The sequence below is a fragment of the Trachurus japonicus genome, chromosome 17 (assembly GCF_045865225.1).
Source record: "Trachurus japonicus isolate A0001 chromosome 17, Traja_1.0".
In the NCBI taxonomy this organism is placed as follows: Eukaryota; Metazoa; Chordata; class Actinopteri; order Carangiformes; family Carangidae; genus Trachurus; species Trachurus japonicus.
Window position 1 is genome coordinate 1,951,582 of NC_140923.1, and position 19,240 is coordinate 1,970,821.

Here is a 19,240-nt window from a genome sequence, read left to right on the forward strand (position 1 = left end):
AGGACGGAGGCGGACTGGCCGGCGCCGGTCCAGACCCACAGACCAGCACAGGCTCACAACACCTGTATGACCTGTCCATAATATAAATAAAAGAGAGATTCTTGCACCTGAACGCCTCTCACTGATTCTTGCACCTGAACGCCTCACACTGATTGACTGATCAATAAACTCTGTAAAAGAGAGTAGTGACAGCATCGGTCCAATGGCAGCGCCTCCTGGTGGAGGAATATGGGTTTTGCAAAAGCGCCCAAGAACTGACATCTCTGCATTGTTGGTGAATGAGCAGTGTGGTGTTTTCAATAATTTAAGGACATTTATAGATCACCCACGTTAATAGCATCATTGAGGATCCTTTACAGATAAACATTAACACATAGGCCAGTAAAAAAAACAAAAAACAAAAAATAGTTGTCTACATTAATGTTTCAATCTACATTTTGTAATAAACAAATTATAAGTAGGGCCGGCTGACCCAAAAAAATCGAAGCTTCGTTCGTTGCCATGGTAATCGATCTTTAAGTCCGTGATCGATTTTTTTTTTTCTTCCTTTTTTCCTTTTTGACACCGGTTCTCATCGGCAACTGTTACATACATGTTACAATAAGTAGGCGACTTGGCATCCTGGAAACCTGCCTGATTTTGGAGATATGCAGTGTTTGTTTGCCGTTACTTTCATTATTTCCACTACGAAATAAGGAAAGTAATGGCTAGTAATTCTCACATCTTCCGGCATTTTTTGCAGTCCGACTAGTCCTGTATACTTTCTGCTACTTCAACAATTAAAACATCAAATTGTGCAGCTTCTTAATCTGGACATTCATTATTTTATACTCTTTATACTTTTTTTTCAAATATTAAAGGGATAGTTCACCCAAAATTCAAATTTCACTCATTATCTCCTCCCCCTCATGTGGACTAAGGACTGGGAGAAGTTTCAGAGTCCTCCGTGGCTTCTCTGAGTTACAGGGGGTCTCGGCGCAGCACTGCATGTCCATATGATGGTTGTGAACGGAGCTCACTTTTCTTCGTCCAAAAAGACACACCAAAAACATCCAAATACCTCCATGCTGCTCGTCTGTAATGTCCCTCTTGTATTGAAGCCCCGACATGAGAAATTATTCCGAAAAAAAAATTAAATAAGTCTATGTTTTAAGCTTGTTTGTAGCGGAAGCTCCCAGTGTCTCAGTTTCTCGCGTGATTTGCACTGACCGGCGGAACAATTTCTCATGTCGGGGCTTCAATACAAGAGGGACATTACAGACGAGCACTATGGAGGTATTTGGATGTTTTTTGGTGTGTCTTTTTGGATGAAGAAAATTGAGCACCATTATATATCACAACCATTATATGGACAAATACTGCTGCACGGAGCCCCGCTGTAACTCAGAGAAGGGACGGAGGACTCTGAAAATTCTCCCAGCCCTGAGTCGAAATGAGGGTGAATTATCCCTTTAAACTTTTTCAGTTTTTTTTGTCCCATAGGAAATGCATTGGAACGGTCCTCAAAATGTCAGGACAGGACACACCTGTTAGAATGCACCTGAGACCAAGAGAATCTCTGTAGAACCATAAACACCTCACTGCTCTTTGTATCCGTCGCTGTAGCAACTAGAACCGGGTCATGACCGAGTCAGAACCGGGTCAAACACGGACCACAACAACCGGGTCAGAACCGGGTCAGAACTGGTTCAGAACAGGTTAGACTAATTAATGGTAGTGGAAGTAACACTAACTAATGCTAACACTTGTGTTGTGTATTTCAAATTGTGTCAAAAATCAATTTAAATATGAAAGGTCGTTGTTTAGTCTGTGTGGTGTTTGTTCAGGTGTAAATTCTGTGGAAATATTGATGAAGACAGAGATGAAGAGGTGAAGGTTTAACTATTTATTTAATTATTCAGGGTTTATACAGGAATCTTGAAGTTAATTCTAACACCTTTTTAAGACATTTTCAAGACCTTCTCAATATTTTTGTAACCATTTACATCAGTGACACTTTTAACGTAACATGCAGTTTTAATTTGTGATAAAGACTAGGCTATAGACCACTATGATGCTACAGAATTCAAAATAGGCTGGGATAATAAATAAAAGGCAAAGTTTATATATATATATATATAAAAAAAACATTGCTCCACTCTCAAAAAACATGTACCGGTTCATCTTTGTTTTTATATAAAATGAATAAATTCACACACTTTTACAACTCTTGGACAGCTAATTCAGAAAAAATACCTTCAAAATTTAAGACTTTATAAAGTCGTGAAAAGACTTTTTAATACTTTTTAAGGGTCTTCATTTTCCCCAAATTGATTTATCACCTTTTAATACTTTTCAAGACCCCGCGGATACCCTGTTATTATTATACTTAGAAACGGGTTTTTGAATGAATTGTAAACGATCTCAAAAACCTTCTTAATAAACTTGATCCCATTAATGATCCCGGAGAGAGAGAGAGAGAGCAGCTGTCAGTCCGGGGGCTTTTATTTTGAAAAGCAGGCGTCAGACCGGATGTTTCTGTGGCAGCTGTGCTAACGGCTAACGGCTAACGGCTAGTTAACAGCGTTGGACTAAATTCACCTGCTGGTTTTAAACCCCACGCGCCGCAGGTGAGCGGGACCCCGGACTCACCTGTCTCTTCATGTTGGTGCTCACCTGACGACGCTTCTGGAAGCTGCTCGTGTGCACGCGCAGGCACAGTCTCCATGGCGACGGAGGAGTTTTACGAGGTGAGGTGACGCGAGCTAATGTGCTAATGCTATAAGTTAGCTAATAAGTTACCTAACTTACAGAGTAAAGTTTGTGTCGAGCCGAGCCGAGCCGAGCCGAGCCGGGTCAGAGTGGTTCGGTCCGGGTCAGTCCGGTTCAGTCCGGTTCGGAACTGGTTCTGGTTCTGGTTCCGGTTCTACATGAACACGGAGCGCTGCTAGCTCGGTGCTAACTTAGCTGTTAGCTCGGTGCTAGCTGTTAGCTCTGACCCAGAAGAGAGTTCACTAATAATCAATAACTTTAATCCTCCTGTAGTCCTGGTCTACAGGTCCTGGTCTAAAATTAAGATTAAGATAGATTTATTGTCATTGTGTGGTTGATACAACGACATTTCATTGCACTCAATATGCTGGGCTCAGTAGCAACAAAATAAAAACAATTAAATACTCTAGTTAAAGCAGAAGTAAGGTGAATGTTTGTGTTAATCTAAGTCTTAAATAGTTGTATCTTCCGACAGCAATCACTTCTATAGAGTGTTTGGTCTGAAACACGGGTCTGTCAGTCACTCTGCTCTGCTCTGAGCCCAGGAGAAAACTTTCCTTGTATCCTACAACCTTTATCCAATGAGGAGAGAGAACGGCATAAAGGGGCAGTCCTCTCTGTGTGTGCAGCCAAGGGATGCGCCTGAATGTGGCGACGTAGGGACGAGGACCAATAGATCCATGACGAGGGCGGGGGCTGCTAACTCCATCGGCTGACAAGACGTTATGGTGCGTTCAAGGCAACTCGTAACTCGTGTTTTTCCGACCTGTGAAGTGGTACCAGTTCGATCTGGTACGAGTTCACGGGTCAGAAGTTACGAGTGGCCGTTATAGTGACTTTCACAGGTAAAACAGGTCGGAGAAACACGAGTGGGTTGCCTGGAACGCTACAAAGTCGTAAGTTGTGACTTGAAGCTGTAACGTACGGTTTCAAAAGCCTGCCTGGAACGCAGCATTAGCCAAAACCACCGGATCGCTTACCTGCTTTAAATTAAAAAGTATACTCATCCATACATCGTCTCATCCATTCAGTCACATTCACGTCATCGTACATCACACCATTTACTCAGTACCTTGTCTGCATTAAAAACGAGACAGTGAGATGTGCTGTGTGTGGTACAAGGTGCAGTGCATTGTGGGAGTTATTGCTGTTGTGTTGGCAGATGTTGGTGGATTTGTTTCAGGTCAGAGTTGAGTATGGTGATAGCCTTGGGGTAGAAACTGTTTATGAATCTTGTGGTGCGTGTTCTGATGGACCTGTAACGTTTCCCTGAGGGCAACAGTTCGAAGAGAGGGTTAGCAGGATGGGATGAGTCTTTCAGAATGTTGTGTGTCCAGGGTAGGCAGCTGTTGTTTGATGATGTTTTGGGCAGTTTTTATGATCCTTTGTAGTGACTTCGTGTCTACAGCAGAGCTGCTGCCGTACCACGTCAGGATGCCATAGACCGAATCTCCTTGTTGTTTACATTCTACTTCCGGGTAGAAAACCAGCTGTAATGTGAATGAGATCAATAGTAACGAACGAGAGTTTAGCTATATATCATATTTTTCACGCCCTATCACCGTTTAGACAAATCTGAAATGATTGAAGAAACATTACTATTTCTGTGTGTGTGTTTTGTGTTGCTATGTGTTGTATTTACTCAGTTTGGGGGAATCACAGTGTCTAGAAAGCATCAGTGGCTCAGCTGACAGGGACAGCTAACAGTAGCTAAGCTAACGGCGGTAGCTAAGCTAACGGCTACAGGTTCTAGTCTACAGGTTCTGGTGTTTTATTTTGAAAACTATTTTCAAAATAAAACACATTGATTGACGTTAAAGAGATAGTTCACCCAAAATTTAAATTTCACTCATTATCTCCTCCCCCTCATGTGGACTAAGGGCTGGGAGAAGTTTCAGAGTCCTCATGTCTTCAATACAAGAGGGACATTACATACGAGCAGCATGGAGGTATATGGATGTCAAGCGGCTGTCCAATAGGGAGCCGTGCGCTGTCACATGATCATTTAAACATGGCTGCTGTATTGCTGGCTGTTGCCGGCTATGAGCGCTACCATCTTTGCTATCAGCTTCAGGAAACCTCCCGTGTGTGTGAATGTCTGTGTGAACCTCATGTAATGCCAGGGCTGCACAATGGCTCTCTGTGAGGTTGCCGGTGTTGTGTGGAGAAGTGGCTTGTTGCCGCGAGCAGCAAGCAGAGCTCGGTGAGCAGGCACTTCTCCGCACAACACCGGCTCTCCACACACAAGATGACTTTAGATTGAAACGGCCACGGTTGTCGGCCCCGACAATCGTAAATATTGAACATGTTTAATACTTATAGGCGGGTGCATATATGAAAAAAAAACACCTAACCCTAAAAAAATTCTAACAAAAGGTTTCTCAGCTGTTTTTTATAGTATTAGATGTCCTTAATAACATACTAAACGTTTACCAAAATTTGACCACTAGAAAGGTGTTATTTTCAAGATGGCGTCCAAGATGGATAGGAAGCCTGAGGAGACACCACAGGTGAATAGGGTAAAATTTTTAACTAACAGATATCACCATGAAACTTCCCAAGTTTATCACTTACATTAAGACAAATGTTTTTTGTATTACAAGTTTTGTCAAATTGTATGTTTAAATATGTAAATTAGGCAATATCTCTTTAAATATGCGCTAATTTGCATATCCGAAATCTGAACAATGGATAAAAGCCACTTTCAAAATTCTTGTTTTATTTTGTTGATATACTAGAGTCAGAAGTTTTTACAGAGGGGATTTTGGATATCTCTCTTTATCACTCTGTAAATGAGAAAATACTAGCAGCCCTAAAAATTCAAGTTGGTCGTGTTTTTAGGAGTAAAATGTTGTATAAGAGCCCAAAATCTCCACTTCAGCAGCACTTACAGACACCAAACCTTCCAGTTTGATCCCTTTCTATATTCTGAAGGTTTTTACAGAGGGGATTGTTGATATATCATTCATAGCCTGATTTATACAACATTTTACTCCCAAAAACACGACCAACTTGAATTTTTTTTTTTTTTTTTTTCTCCTCAGGCTTCCTATCCATTTTGGACGCCATCTTGAAAATAACACCTTTCTAGTGGTCAAACTTTGGTAAACTTTTAGTATGTTATTAAGGACATCTAATACTATAAAAAACAACTGAGAAACCTTTTGTTAGAATTTTTTTAGGGTCAAGTCATATTTGCACCTGACTATTACGATTATCGGCGCCGAACGTTTTTCGAGCCGATTGTCGGGGGAATGTTGACTCTTAACACACCACACACTACAAGAGAATCTTATAAGATAATCTTAAGAGCCTAAGATAATCGGGCGATGTCTGTCCGTGGTCGGAAGGGGGAAAATCTGCCCGATTATCTTTATGTGTGTGGCAGGCTTTAGTCCACATGAGGGGGAGGAGATGATGAGTGAAATTTCAGTTTTGGGTGAACTATCCCTTTAAGCAGGTTCGATGTGTTAATATGAGCCTGTTTGATCAGTGATGTATTGATCCAGCAGCCATGTGTCTATTGATGGTGTGTCTGTGTATTGATGGTGTATTGATCGCCCCCCCCCCCGCCCCCCCCAGGTGGAGCGGATCGTGGACCGGCGGCGGGGCAGGAAGGGGCGTGTGGAGTACCTGGTGCGTTGGCGTGGTTACGGGTCAGAGGAGGACACCTGGGAGCCCGAGACGCACCTGTCCACCTGCATGGTCTACGTGCACGACTTCAACCGCGACTTCAACCGCCAGCTGCTGCAGCGCCAGAGGGACGGCGCCCTGCTGCGCTCCACCCGCAGCCCGCCCTGCAGCGCCGGTTACCACGGAGACCGCAGCCCCCAGGGTACATACAGGCATCTTGAAGTTACTTTAATACCTTTTTAAGACTTTTTCCAGTTTCTTCTCAATTTAAAAAAAACAAACTTTTTACTATTTACTGTATACTATTTTTACTTTTACCACTTTTTTTTTTTATTATTGTTTGACTTCTTTTTTTTTTTTTTTTACCAGTTTTCGTAGAATTTTTACCATTAAAAACTTTTTCTTTTTTTTTAAATTTTACCACTTTAAAAGAAAAAAACAGATTTAAAAAAAAAAGAAAAAGAAATTTCAAAATTTACCTTTTTTTTTCCAGAAATTTCTCTATAATCTTTCAAAAATGTACGCCTAATTTAAACGTACATTGATTGTTGATACAAGAAGTGAAAATGATCTAAAAACAAGTTAATTTTTAGGTGATGAGTCTTATTTTAAGTGGAAAGAGATTAGTTTTGACTAGAAATGAGACATTTGGACAAGAAATAAGACAAATATTCTTGGAAAGATGTTGAGTTTTTGCAGTGTTTATAAAGTCGTGAAAAGTTTTTTTAATACTTTTTAAGGGTCAAAACAGATTTATCACCTTTTAATACTTTTCATTCCAGACCCGGCGGACACCCTGAGCCCGGCCGCCATGCTGCCGCCGCTCGGCCCGGCCCACGGGTTCGGCGGCGGCGGCGGCCCGATGTCGGTGGCGCCCCCGCTGGGCTCGGCGCGGCGCAGCGTCGACCTGTCCAAGACCGGCATCAAGATCCTGGTGCCCAAGAGCCCGATGAGCGGCCGGCCGGACTCGGACTCGTGGCCCAGCGAGGCGGCGGCCCACAGCGAGGACGCCGGCGCCGCCCCGGACGCCCACCTGGTGCCGCCCGAGGTCGCCCTGCTGGAGAAGCCGCCGGGCGGCGTGGCGGCGCTGCAGCCGCTGCTGCTGCCGGGCGGCGGCGTGGCCGCGGCGCTCGGCCCCGGGGAGGAGCGAGCCCGCATGGGGACACGGCCCAGACAGAACCAGAACCAGAACCAGAACCAGAACCTGCTCACGCCCAGAGCGCCCGTCACGCCGGCCGCCATGCGCTCGCTCAGCGGCACAGGTGAGGTCACACTGACATTTATTTATTTATTGATTTATCTATAAGGATCCCCATCAGCTGATGCTAATGGCACAAGCTACAGTAATCTCCCTGGGGTCCAAAGTACCTCACATCGAAAAGAGATGTAAAAAACACATCACATTTTCAATATCATATCAGTCAAATAGACATCTTAATACATCGTGTTTGCAGTAATACAACAGCACATTGGTGCTGTGAAATCTGACATTCTGCACCTTACATTTGATTGCATTTAAACAAGTTGGTAGTCGTCTTAATATCAGTCATTCATTTAACAGGAACAAAACAGACGGGACGAAACAGGGATCAGATATTAAACTTGCCAGACTGGATTATTGCTCAGCTGTTAAACAGTGCTTTCTTAGATCTTAGATGGTGTTTAAATGAGGACTTGCTGTCAGATTGTCGTACATGGAGGGGGCAGTTATTATGGAGGGGGCAGTTATTCCACAGCTTGATGGCACCAAAGATAACTGTCCTTTTCAAAGCGTTGGATGTTATTTGACCATCATCTGCTGATCTAGTGGAATGACTATGACTTTGACTACATCTAATAACATCATGTTATCATGATGTCTGATGACATCACAGTGACATCACAGCCAGTGGTGTAGTCTCTGCGATACTCAGGTTTACTCAGTATAGCCACTGAAAATACATAAATACTTCAGTATAGCCGGTACAACTAAACTATCTAACTAAAGTAAATGTCAGTGGTTCTCAAAGTGGAGGGTTGACAGGGTTCAAGGGAAATGTTACCACTTTTTTGATAATTGTTTGACTTTTTTCTTTCTTTTTTCATTTTACCACTTTTCTTAGAATTTTTTTTGAGAAATTTTAACAGTTTCTTCTCAATTTTTCTTTTCTACTTTTTACTTTTTTTTTAATAAAGAAACTGTAGTAATGTTACCAGTTTCTTCTCAATTAAAAAAAACAACTTTTTACTATTTACGATATAGCCTACTATTTTTTACTTTGACCACTTTTTTTTATTTGTTTGAAATTTTACCACTTTTTTTGAGAAATTTTACCAGATTTAAAAAAAAAAAAAAAAAAAAAAGGAATTTCAAAATTTTACCACCTTTTTCTACAAAAAAATTAACTTTTTTGTGGAGAAATTGTACCACTTTTTTTCCAGAAATTTCTCTATAATCTTTAGAAAATGTAGCTACGCCTAATTCAACCATACATTGATTATTTGTGTGTCAAGTTTGGGTCCTTGATATAAAACAGTTAGAGAAGCAGCGTCTATGTGATACAAGTATGACCAGTTTACCACCTAAAAAGCAGAATTCCCACTACAGAACATTAGACTACAGCTGACATCACAGTGACATTTATTTATTTTATTTATTGGTTTATTTGGGTGGGACAATGCACATTAATGGACATATAAACATGTAAATGTGCCAGATTGTAGCAGCTAGTGCTGGTTTCCAGCCGACAGTGAAGGTAACACGGTGATGACGTCATGACCCATGTGACCGATGTGTGACAGGTAACTCGCCCCTGATGGAAGCCGTGGCGGCCAACGGGATGTCGGGCGGCCAGAGCGCCGTTGCCGGGGCGACCAGCGCGACGGGGAAGCGGCGCCTGGAGGAGCGCTCGGCCTTCGACAAGCGGCTGCGGTTCAGCGTGCGGCAGACGGAGAGCGCCTACCGCTACCGCGACATCGTGGTGAAGAAGCAGGACGGCTTCACGCACATCCTGCTGTCGACCAAGAGCTCCGAGAACAACACGCTCAACCCCGAGGTACGCACACGCACACACAGGACAGAACACGCCACAGAACACGCTACATGACACAGAGCACGACACGCCATAGACAGGGTTCCTATGCAAGTATGGAAAGTATGGAAAAATATGGAATTTAATTTTATACATTTCCAGGTCTGGAAAAGTATGGAAAATGGAAACTATTGTATGGAAATATATTTATCTTAATACTGATCTGGGTTGGGTCTCATCTGAAGTTATTTGGGTTAATTATTTTGTATGTGCTATTGTACAAAGCTCTAGGAAATGATTTGGTTGCATAATGGCACACACATTCAGAATAATGAATGAACATATGATAAATTGCATGATTTTTTTATATTATGCACGTCTATTTACTCAAATATTCCAAATAACATGAATATTTTAATGAGAAGTCTGGAAATTAGGGTCTGGAAAAAGTATGGAATTTGGAAATTTCAAATGTGTAGGAACCCTGCATAGAACACGCCACACGGCACACCACGTGACACGCCATAGAACACGCCACGCCCACACAGAACACGCTACACGCCATAGAACACGCCACATGACACAGAGCACGCCACGCCTAGAGCTCTGTAAAAGAGAGTAATGACAGCATCGGTCCAATGGCAGCGCCTCCTGGTGGAGGAATATGGGTTTTACAAAAGAACTGACATCTCTGCATTGTTGGTGAATGAGCAGTGTGGTGTTTTCAATAATTTAAGGACATTTATAGATCACCCACGTTAAAGTAACATTGCTGAGTTTTTCGGCCTTAAAATAATGTTTCCAGACTCATTGCAATGGTAGAAAAATGGTTAATAGGATGAATGGTGCTGCTGCTGCAGCCTGAGCCGGGTCACGTCGGCTGAAACTGCACTATGTAACTTCCCTGCACGGTACGAATCACCGCCCCCCCTCCTCCCTCCTCCCCCCTCCCCTCTGCGTCGAGGGAGAGACGTGGTGGGTAAAAGCAAAACTTACGGTTCTCCTCCGGTCGTCGTCGCCGCCGCCCCCCCCCCCCCGCCACCCCACACACCCCCTCCCCCCCTCCCCCGACCACCCGCCACACTGTCTCCTTGCAAACATGTGGGAAATACTGTCGTTTATTAACAGGAATAAACGCTGGATGCGCTGGCTGATAAGTTTTCGTTTTTCCCCCCAGACGATAGCGCTTCTCAACCAGATGGTGGAAGCACTGAGCTGAAACTCCGCAATGTTGCTTTAATAGCATCATTGAGGATCCTTTACAGATAAACATTAACTAGGGCTGTCAGAGTTAACGCGTTAATCGCGATGAGATTAATTAAAAAAATTAACGCGATTACATTTTTTAATCGCAGTTAATCGCGGCCCATTTTGTCCTCTGTCTGCTGGACTGGAGGACTGGAGTGTGGGACCTCCAGTCCAGTAGGTGGCGGTAAGGCACCTTCAAGTTGGTTGCTACACAAATATACACAGTCTAACATATATCCACAGCTCCATCCATTGATTTTTTGAGGCTTTGTTGTCAACAAATGCACATGGCCAGGCAGAGACGTAGCAAAGTAAAGGGCAATTTCCACTGGATGCAATTCGTTTCAATTCTGTGTGAGTTTCATGCATCATGTGTTATGATTAGGTACTAGGCCTGCTAGGTCTGGTCTAAAAGTTGTTTGTCTAGAGATTATAACACTTTGGAGGGTTGAAAGTCCAAAGCGCCATATATAATATTTTTAATAGAGATTAATCGCGAGTTAACTATGGAAAAAATGCGATTAATCGCGATTAGAAAAATTAATCGTTTGACAGCCCTAACATTAACACATAGGCCAGTAAAAAAAAAACTGTTGTCTACATGAATGTTTCAATCTACATTTTGTAATAAACTAATTCTAAGTATAATCTGATATGACCAAGACACCTAAAAACAAAAACACGGCCGTTTTCATCAATTTACCAGCAAGTGGGCAACACACATACATTGGAGTGAATGAGTTTTCTGGGCGCTTTTGCAACACCCATATCCTGCCACTAGGGGCGCAAAACCCTTAAACCCTTAAACCCTTAAACCCTTAAACCCTTAAACCCTTAAACCCTTACCACGGGAGTCAATGGAGGTGTAGTTACTCTCTTTTATTCCAGTGCTCTAGCCCCGCCCACACGCCTTTCACTGACCTCATGTTGTGACCTCATCCTCTCTCTCTCTCTCTCCTCAGGTGATGAAGGAGATCCAGAGCGCCATGGCGACGGCAGCGTCCGACGACAGCAAGCTGGTGTTGCTAGGCGCCGTGGGCAGCGTGTTCTGCTGCGGCCTGGACTTCCTGTACTTCATCAGACGGCTGACGGACGACAGGAAGAAGGAGAGCATCAAGATGGCCGAAACCATCAGGTATCAAAAACAAGAAAGGACTCGCAACACTGTAGGAGCTACAATAAGTGACGACATGGTCATTAAATCAACAATAAAAATACAGTGTAAAGCTATATATAGACGCATGTCGGACATTTTTAAATGAAATTAAGCAAACATATGCAAAATAATATGAATCCGAAAGAGAAATGACTTAAATAAACAGAACAAACCACACCTCTTATCTATTCCCACACAGAGGGAAATATATATACAGAAAGGTTCCCTGCTTCAATTAATACATCTTTTTAATACATCAATTTTAAGCGGTCTGGGGCGCCCGGAGTAAAAGTATATAAATCAGCAAAGAGGTTCCCCTTCCCTATGTAACAAGGGGAAAAAAAAAAAAAATTTATATATATATATCGGTACAGGAATAAACATATTCTATAAACATACTGGCCCTTTCCAAGAATATTTGTCTTATTTCTTGTCCAAATGTCTCATTTCTAGTCAAAACTAATCTCTTTCCACTTAAAATAAGACTCATTACCTAAAAATTCACTTGTTTTTAGATCATTTTCACTTAAATTCACAATAAGTAGAAAAATCTGCCAGTGAAAGTAAGTTTTTTGTGCTTGTAATAAGGAAGAAAAACTTGCTCCACTATCAGATTTTTTCTACTTATTCCAAGTGAAAATCTGCTTGAAAGAAGTAAAAAGTGTCTAAAAACAAGCTACTTTTAATATGATGTGTCTTATTTTAAGTAGAATGAGATTTGTTTTGACTAGAAATGACATTTTGACTAGAAATAAGACAAATATTCTTGCTAAGATACTTGAGTTTTTGCAGTGTAATGCTGCATTAGCATCAAAACAAAGAAGGCTAAATAAAAAACAATAATACATACGTAGTCTAAGAAAAAAAAAGGAAAAGTTAGGGGGAGGGGCCCACTTTAGTATTCTTTAAGGGGGCCCAGAATTCATAGCAACGGCCCTGTGGGGACACCAGTTAGTGTTGCAATTAATAAAAACATGCATCACAAATAATCAAAGATAGTATCCATTCATGTACAATGATAGGCTAACCATACATAGGATAGAGAGCACATTCACAAAAAGGGTTTAATAGAAACCATCAGGTAACCACGGTGATGTGATGTGATGTCGTCACCTCTGACCTCTGTTTCCATGACGACAGGACCTTCGTCAACACCTTCGTGCAGTTCAGGAAGCCGATCGTGGCGGCGGTGAACGGCGCGGCGCTGGGGCTCGGCGCGGCCATCCTGCCGCTGTGCGACGTGGTGTGGGCCAATGAGAAGGCTTGGTTCCAGACGCCCTACACGGCCTACGGACAGACGCCGGACGGATGCTCCTCCTTCACCTTCCCCCGCATCATGGGCCTCGCCGCGGTACGCTGCTGATGTCATCCTGGCTGATCGCCTGATTGATTGATCCCTGATTGATCCCGTAGAAGAAAAAGACCCGTTCTATCAAAATGAGTCGGAAGTCACAACGTTCTATTTTTAGATAATCAGCTGATAACGTGGAAAACCCATAGAAACTCAAAAAAATTTTTTTTACTCTAATTTCAAAGCAGTGACGTTCAAAAACAATCTCCCAAAGTTTCACAGTCCAGATAATTGAGAAAAGGCACGAAAATGATGATTAAAGTTGACTTGCAACTTAAACCCTCTGAAGATGAGCGTTGCTTCGGTGCAAAACATGAAATATCTCCTGAACCGTTCATGATAGAGACGAGCTGTAAACTGCATCTGAATCGCGGGATTCTCCGCTTTCCGACGGTCATTGAATGTTGCATCTATGACGAGCAGGGACGGGTACAGAAACAGATGCTAAACCGAGTAGCAAACTTTAACTGCTATTTTCTCAGGTTTTAGAACAGAGTAAGAGAGTGAAAGATCGTAATTCAAATGGCCACATCTAGAAAACCATCAGACTCTGACTAGGGTATCATTTTAAAGCTTATTTTCTAATCTTTCCATTGATACCAAAATCTCAACTTTGAAATTTGGGTCACTGTGACTCATTTTGATGGATCAGGTCACATATATAGAACGTATATCGTCCTATTTGGACCTTTAAACTTTTCTTCTCCATTTAAGTAAAATAAACTCAAAAAGTCAAAACATGACGCTGGAAAAGATGGATCTCAAGTAGAGTTGTCTTTAAAGGGATATTCCGGCGTAAGTTTAACCCATGGTCCAACGCACCGTGACACCGAGTTAGACCCCCCCCCCCTCGAGAGATGAAGTCTGCTAACCGCTAGCTTCTCTAGTTGTAGCAACTTTAGCAATGACCGCACCATAACAAACAGCGCAGTCTATTTATCCACGTGCAAACCGCAATCAAAAAGCCACTTACAGCCACAAATAATGCTCAGAACAGCACCAAACGTCATCAACAGTACAAACAGGGTCCCATCCCATAATACGAGGAGTCAAACAGCGGTTATCTTAGCCTGGTTTCTGTTGAAAAGAGACGAAAACAACTCACCCACTCTGCTCCAGTTATACGCTATGCAGCAACTTTCCACGTCCAGGCACTGACAACACAAGTCCGAGTCCGACTGGCAGCACAAACATCTGGTTTCAGCACAAACATCTGGTTTCAGCACAAACATCTGGTTTCAGCACAAACATCTGGTTTCAGCACAGACATCTGGTTTCAGCACAAACATCTGGTTTCAGCACAGACATCTGGTTTCAGCACAGACATCTGGTTTCAGCACAGACATCTGGTTTCAGCGGCCACCGACAGGCAGTGACCACCACACTGACCACTTGATTCCTCGGGTCCAGCATTTAGACTCCACCGGCTCTCTCCCTCTGTCACTTTTAGCTTCCATTTCCAGCACATAGTCTCCATCGCAGCTGCCCCTCTTTGACTTTACTCCATTTCCTTCAGCTCGTCTTCAGTAAACTCGGTCTCAAACTGATAGGGGCGGTGCAGGCTATGTGCTGGAAATGGAGGCTAAAAGCAAAGACGGTTTATAAACCAAGACCTTTCATGACGAGTCAGCTTCCTGTATGATGTCACTAGGCTTCTGCTCGGCCACGCCCCTTTAGGGAGACCAGAGGCAGCCTGGAGTGTATTGATTCCTATGGGACAATTTAATGTGAACACCGATTATGGTCGGGTCTTTCTCCCCACGGTCACTGAAGTAAATGTTGGACTCATTTTTCACAAGCCACATCTCTTCTGAACAGTTTGACACCGAAATGGTAATTTTCAGACGGAGAGATCCGGAGAAAATCCACTTTGTTCAAGACCTGTCTCTGTCTCTACGACACCGTCTCGCCAGATTTGGCCACAGATCTCCATGGCAACGTCAAACAAACGGCCGCGAACTCCCGTGAAAATGATTTAAATTATTTTTGTCATGCTAAATATGACTGTTAGTAGTGTAGATATTTAATGTTATCATAAGAAAATATAAATATCTCACTTTCATCTACCTACAAATTGTATAAATCCACACACACGTTCACAGACGAGGTGGTGACGGTTGGCCACGCCCACTTAGAGAGACAGGAAGTGAAACCATTTCATATCATTGGAGCAGCCGCTCATGGAGTATCTTTCCATTTATTGAATATCTTTGCTAAAAGTGACAGAGGGAGAGAGCTGGTGGAGTCTAAATGCTGGACCTGGGGAATCAATGGTCAGTGTGGTGGTCACTGCCTGTCGGTGGCCGCTGAAACCAGATGTTTGTGCTGAAACCAGATGTTTGTGCTGAAACCAGATGTTTGTGCTGCCAGTCGGACTCGGACGTGTGTTGTCAGTGCCTGGACTCTGTGCTGGACGTGGAAAGTTGCTGCATAGCGTATAACTGGAGCAGAGTGGGTGAGTTGTTTTCGCCTGGTGGCCGTTCTATGTAACTGCACTGTACTGTCTCTGATTGATCGCCTGTCTGATTCCCGCCCCAGGCCAACGAGCTGCTGCTGAGTGGCAGGAAGTTGACGGCGCAGGAGGCGGGGCTTAAAGGTCTGGTGTCTCAGGTTCTGTGGCCGGGGACGTTCACACAGGAAGTGATGCTGAGGATCAAAGAGCTGGTGGCGGTCGACTCGCTGGTGAGACGCACACACACACACACACACACACACTGACACACACACACACACACACACTGAGACACACACACACACTGAGACACACACACTGAGACACACACACACACACACACACACACACACACACACACACACACACACTGAGACACACACACACACACACACTCTGTGGCCTCCATAGCTATATATACTGACATCAGCCGCGTTCCCAGGCAGCTCTATTGAGTGGAATGCGTCAACGTGGCGGCCATCTTGGTCAGGGGGAAGCCGTGTCTACTTCCTGTTAGAGGTCTATCAACCATTAAAATCACCATAACTCACTGGATATTCAACCGGTTTACAAGCTGTTTGGTTTATTATAAATGTCAGACAGATATTTATGATACAACAACAACAACAACAACAAAAAAAATTGAATTTTTTTTTTAAAGGGACAACGAGGAGTTTTTATTCGGTTATAAAAAGTCTGATATTAATGTGGATGAATCTACGTTACCACTTGTTAATGGTCCATTTTAGATAAATCTATGGTTTTGTCTCTATGGTTATTTTGTTATTATTAGTGGTGGTGGAAATGCTGGGCGAGCCGACCAGCGTTTCTTTACTTTCGGTTTCGTGGCGAGTCATGAGAATAACGCCGCCGAATCTCCGTTTATGGTGGGAACTACGACGGTATGTGATCGTCTTCCAACCTCTGACTTTAATTCTTGATGAATGAAAACATGAGTCTGTCTTGCGCCGGTCAAAGAATTTAACGGTGCGGAGGCTCATAAATGTAGTGTGGAAACACTTCGCTTTAACAAAACTCCTCGTTGTCCCTTTAATGTATTAAACATACACTTAGATACTCAGACACACACCCACATGCATAAATACAGTGAAATGTGTTCTACAGGGTCTGACTGGTCTGACTGCTGGTCAGACGTTTATATGTCTATGGTCAGAACCCCTGACCAAGATGGCCGCCGTGTTGACGTACGCTGAGAAGCAGAAGGCGTCTAGTCAGTATATATCTATCTATGTGTCCTGTTCCTGACGTTCCCGGTGTTCCTGCTGTCCTCCAGGTTCTGCGTGAGTCCAAGGCTCTGGTCCGGACCACCAGCCGTGGAGCTCTGGAACAGACCAACGAGCGCGAGTGTGAAGCTCTGAAGAGAGTCTGGGGCTCGTCGCAGGGGACCGACGCCATCCTGCAGTTCCTGCAGCGGGGGGCCGAGCTCTGCTAGGACCCGGACCGGACCGGACCGGACCGGACCTGCAGAGGGGGGCCGAGCTCTGCTAGGACCCGGACCGGACTGGACCGGACCGGACCTGCAGAGAATGGGGCCGAGCTCTGCTAGGACCCGGACCGGACCGGACCTGGACTGGACTAGATCTGGACTAGATCTGGACTGGACTGGACCAGACCGGACCAGACCGGACCAGACTGGACCGGACCGGACTGGATCTAGATCTGGACCGGACTGGACTGGACTGGACCAGACCGGATCAGACCGGATCAGACTGGACCGGACCGGAACGGACCAGATCTAGATCTGGACCGGACTGGACCTGGACCTGGACCTGAACCTGGACTAGACGACTCCACAGACTGTGATGCTGTGGCGTTGAGGTTCTCCATCCAGACGACCGTTTCCCAGAGTTCCCTCTGGCGGTGACAAACGGAGCAGCAACATGAGTTTAACCGCTGCTGAGTGACAGTGATGGATTGTGGGTAAATAAATCCCCGTCAGCTGTGTGGGTGTGGCCTGCAGCGATTAGCGTAGCCTAGCGTAGCGGCGGTCCTGTTGCTACGGAGACAAACAAACATCTGGACACAACTTTTCTAGATCCACTTTTTATAAAAACAGAAGCAGCCAATGAAATGACGACACGGTGATGTTTGACCTTTGACCCTTTGGATATTATAAAATGTCATCGCTCCACTTTGATCATGTGACACGTGTGTTTATTTATCCATCACGTGGCGTCCAATCAGGCGAGCCGACCACGGGGGGGAGGAGCCTAAAGCGCCGCCATCTTGGTACAGGACAGAGGAGAATTACTATTATTGATATATATATATAACTGTTTCAGGTATTTTTATTGTGAAGCAAAGATCAAGTCTTCACATCTGTCATTAGAGAATAACGAGGTTCAGCGTCGTTAACCGTCCCTTAAAGGGATAGTTCAACATTTTGTCAAATTGTTCCCATTGCCATAATCCCTATAGTCATAGCAGTAGGTTCGTTACCTTTAATTGTCGGTGCAAGCTGTTTTTAGAACGGCGGAGCAGAGCCGTGAGCTGCTCAGAGCTACGCTACGGAGGCTCATTATGGGATTTCTTGGTTTCCCTCATCAAACTCATCAAATACACAATCCAACAACTCCACAACGCTCTGGTGGACAAGTTGTGAGCTGCACATTCACCACGCTATGAGATAATAACACAACGTTACCACACAGAGTTGTTTTATATATATATATATATATATATATAATATTAACCCTTTCAGCAGCTTAACCCTAATTGATCATATCAAGCCATGTTCATATGCAAACAACACCTGTTTGGAAGTTTGCTCCGTCGTTTCTGGAGAACTGCAGCTCCTCACAGAGCGACTCATCTGCCGCGGCGTTCAGTTTCGTTTATTTGAAAAGGAACAATGTACATCAATAAAACACTGAAAATAAAAGAATGTAAATGCACCCGAGTTATCTTAAAAAGCTAGTTTTCAGCCGGTCTGCTAAAGTTATGGTTGGTAATCCCGTTCAGAAACACGTTGGTATAATGGGTGAAATGGTCCTTTATCCTGACAGTAGTGTATACGTTATGGATTCAGAAGAAGGAATGAAAACAGTCAGACCTCTGTGGCAGCAGCAGGACACAACGGGGAGACCGCGGCCAACCTGCGTCCTCATCCCGGGGGTAGAAAGCCAGCTGATTAAACTTATCATAAATGAGGAAAAGTCATTCACAGAAACCAAATTTTAAATGTTTTTATTTTTCGTTTTCCCATTTTTAAATTCCTAAACAGAAAAACATCTTTTTTTTTTGTTTCAAACAGAAAAATAAAAGAATGAAGGTACAGGAATGATCTCAATCACTATAAAATAAAACCTGTTTGGTTTCCTTAGAAGTCTTCTTTTATATCTACATATAACAAGGGTCTGGCTTTAGAGAGCGTCGCCATCTTGCGCTCCAGCAGCGACCTCTGACCTCTGACCTCAGGAGACGACCGGTTCGTGTGTCGACAACAAACTTTATTGATTTATTTTCTGAGCAGAACAAGTTTCTAGAACAAAACCTGCTGCTCTGGTCGCCACGGTGAAACATAAACACATCAACACAGCCGGCGCGTGCTGATGACATCATCATGGCGGACAGCCAGGGCCGTTGTATAGGGGAGAAAGGTGGTGATAACTCTAGGG

At 43.7% G+C, this 19,240-nt stretch overlaps 1 protein-coding gene across 1 annotated transcript; it reads left to right on the forward strand.

Annotated features, from left to right (window-relative positions):
• The first annotated feature begins 2,515 nt into the window (after positions 1–2,515).
• Positions 2,516–17,083, forward strand: cdyl (chromodomain protein, Y-like). Its single transcript, XM_085804634.1, has 8 exons — positions 2,516–2,729; positions 6,334–6,586; positions 7,167–7,646; positions 9,166–9,419; positions 11,606–11,778; positions 12,940–13,150; positions 15,689–15,832; positions 16,897–17,083. Exons 1-8 carry the CDS (start codon positions 2,706–2,708, stop codon positions 17,053–17,055), a joined length of 1,698 nt encoding a protein of 565 aa, XP_085660760.1. The 5' UTR covers positions 2,516–2,705; the 3' UTR covers positions 17,056–17,083.
• Positions 17,084–19,240: the final 2,157 nt, after the last annotated feature.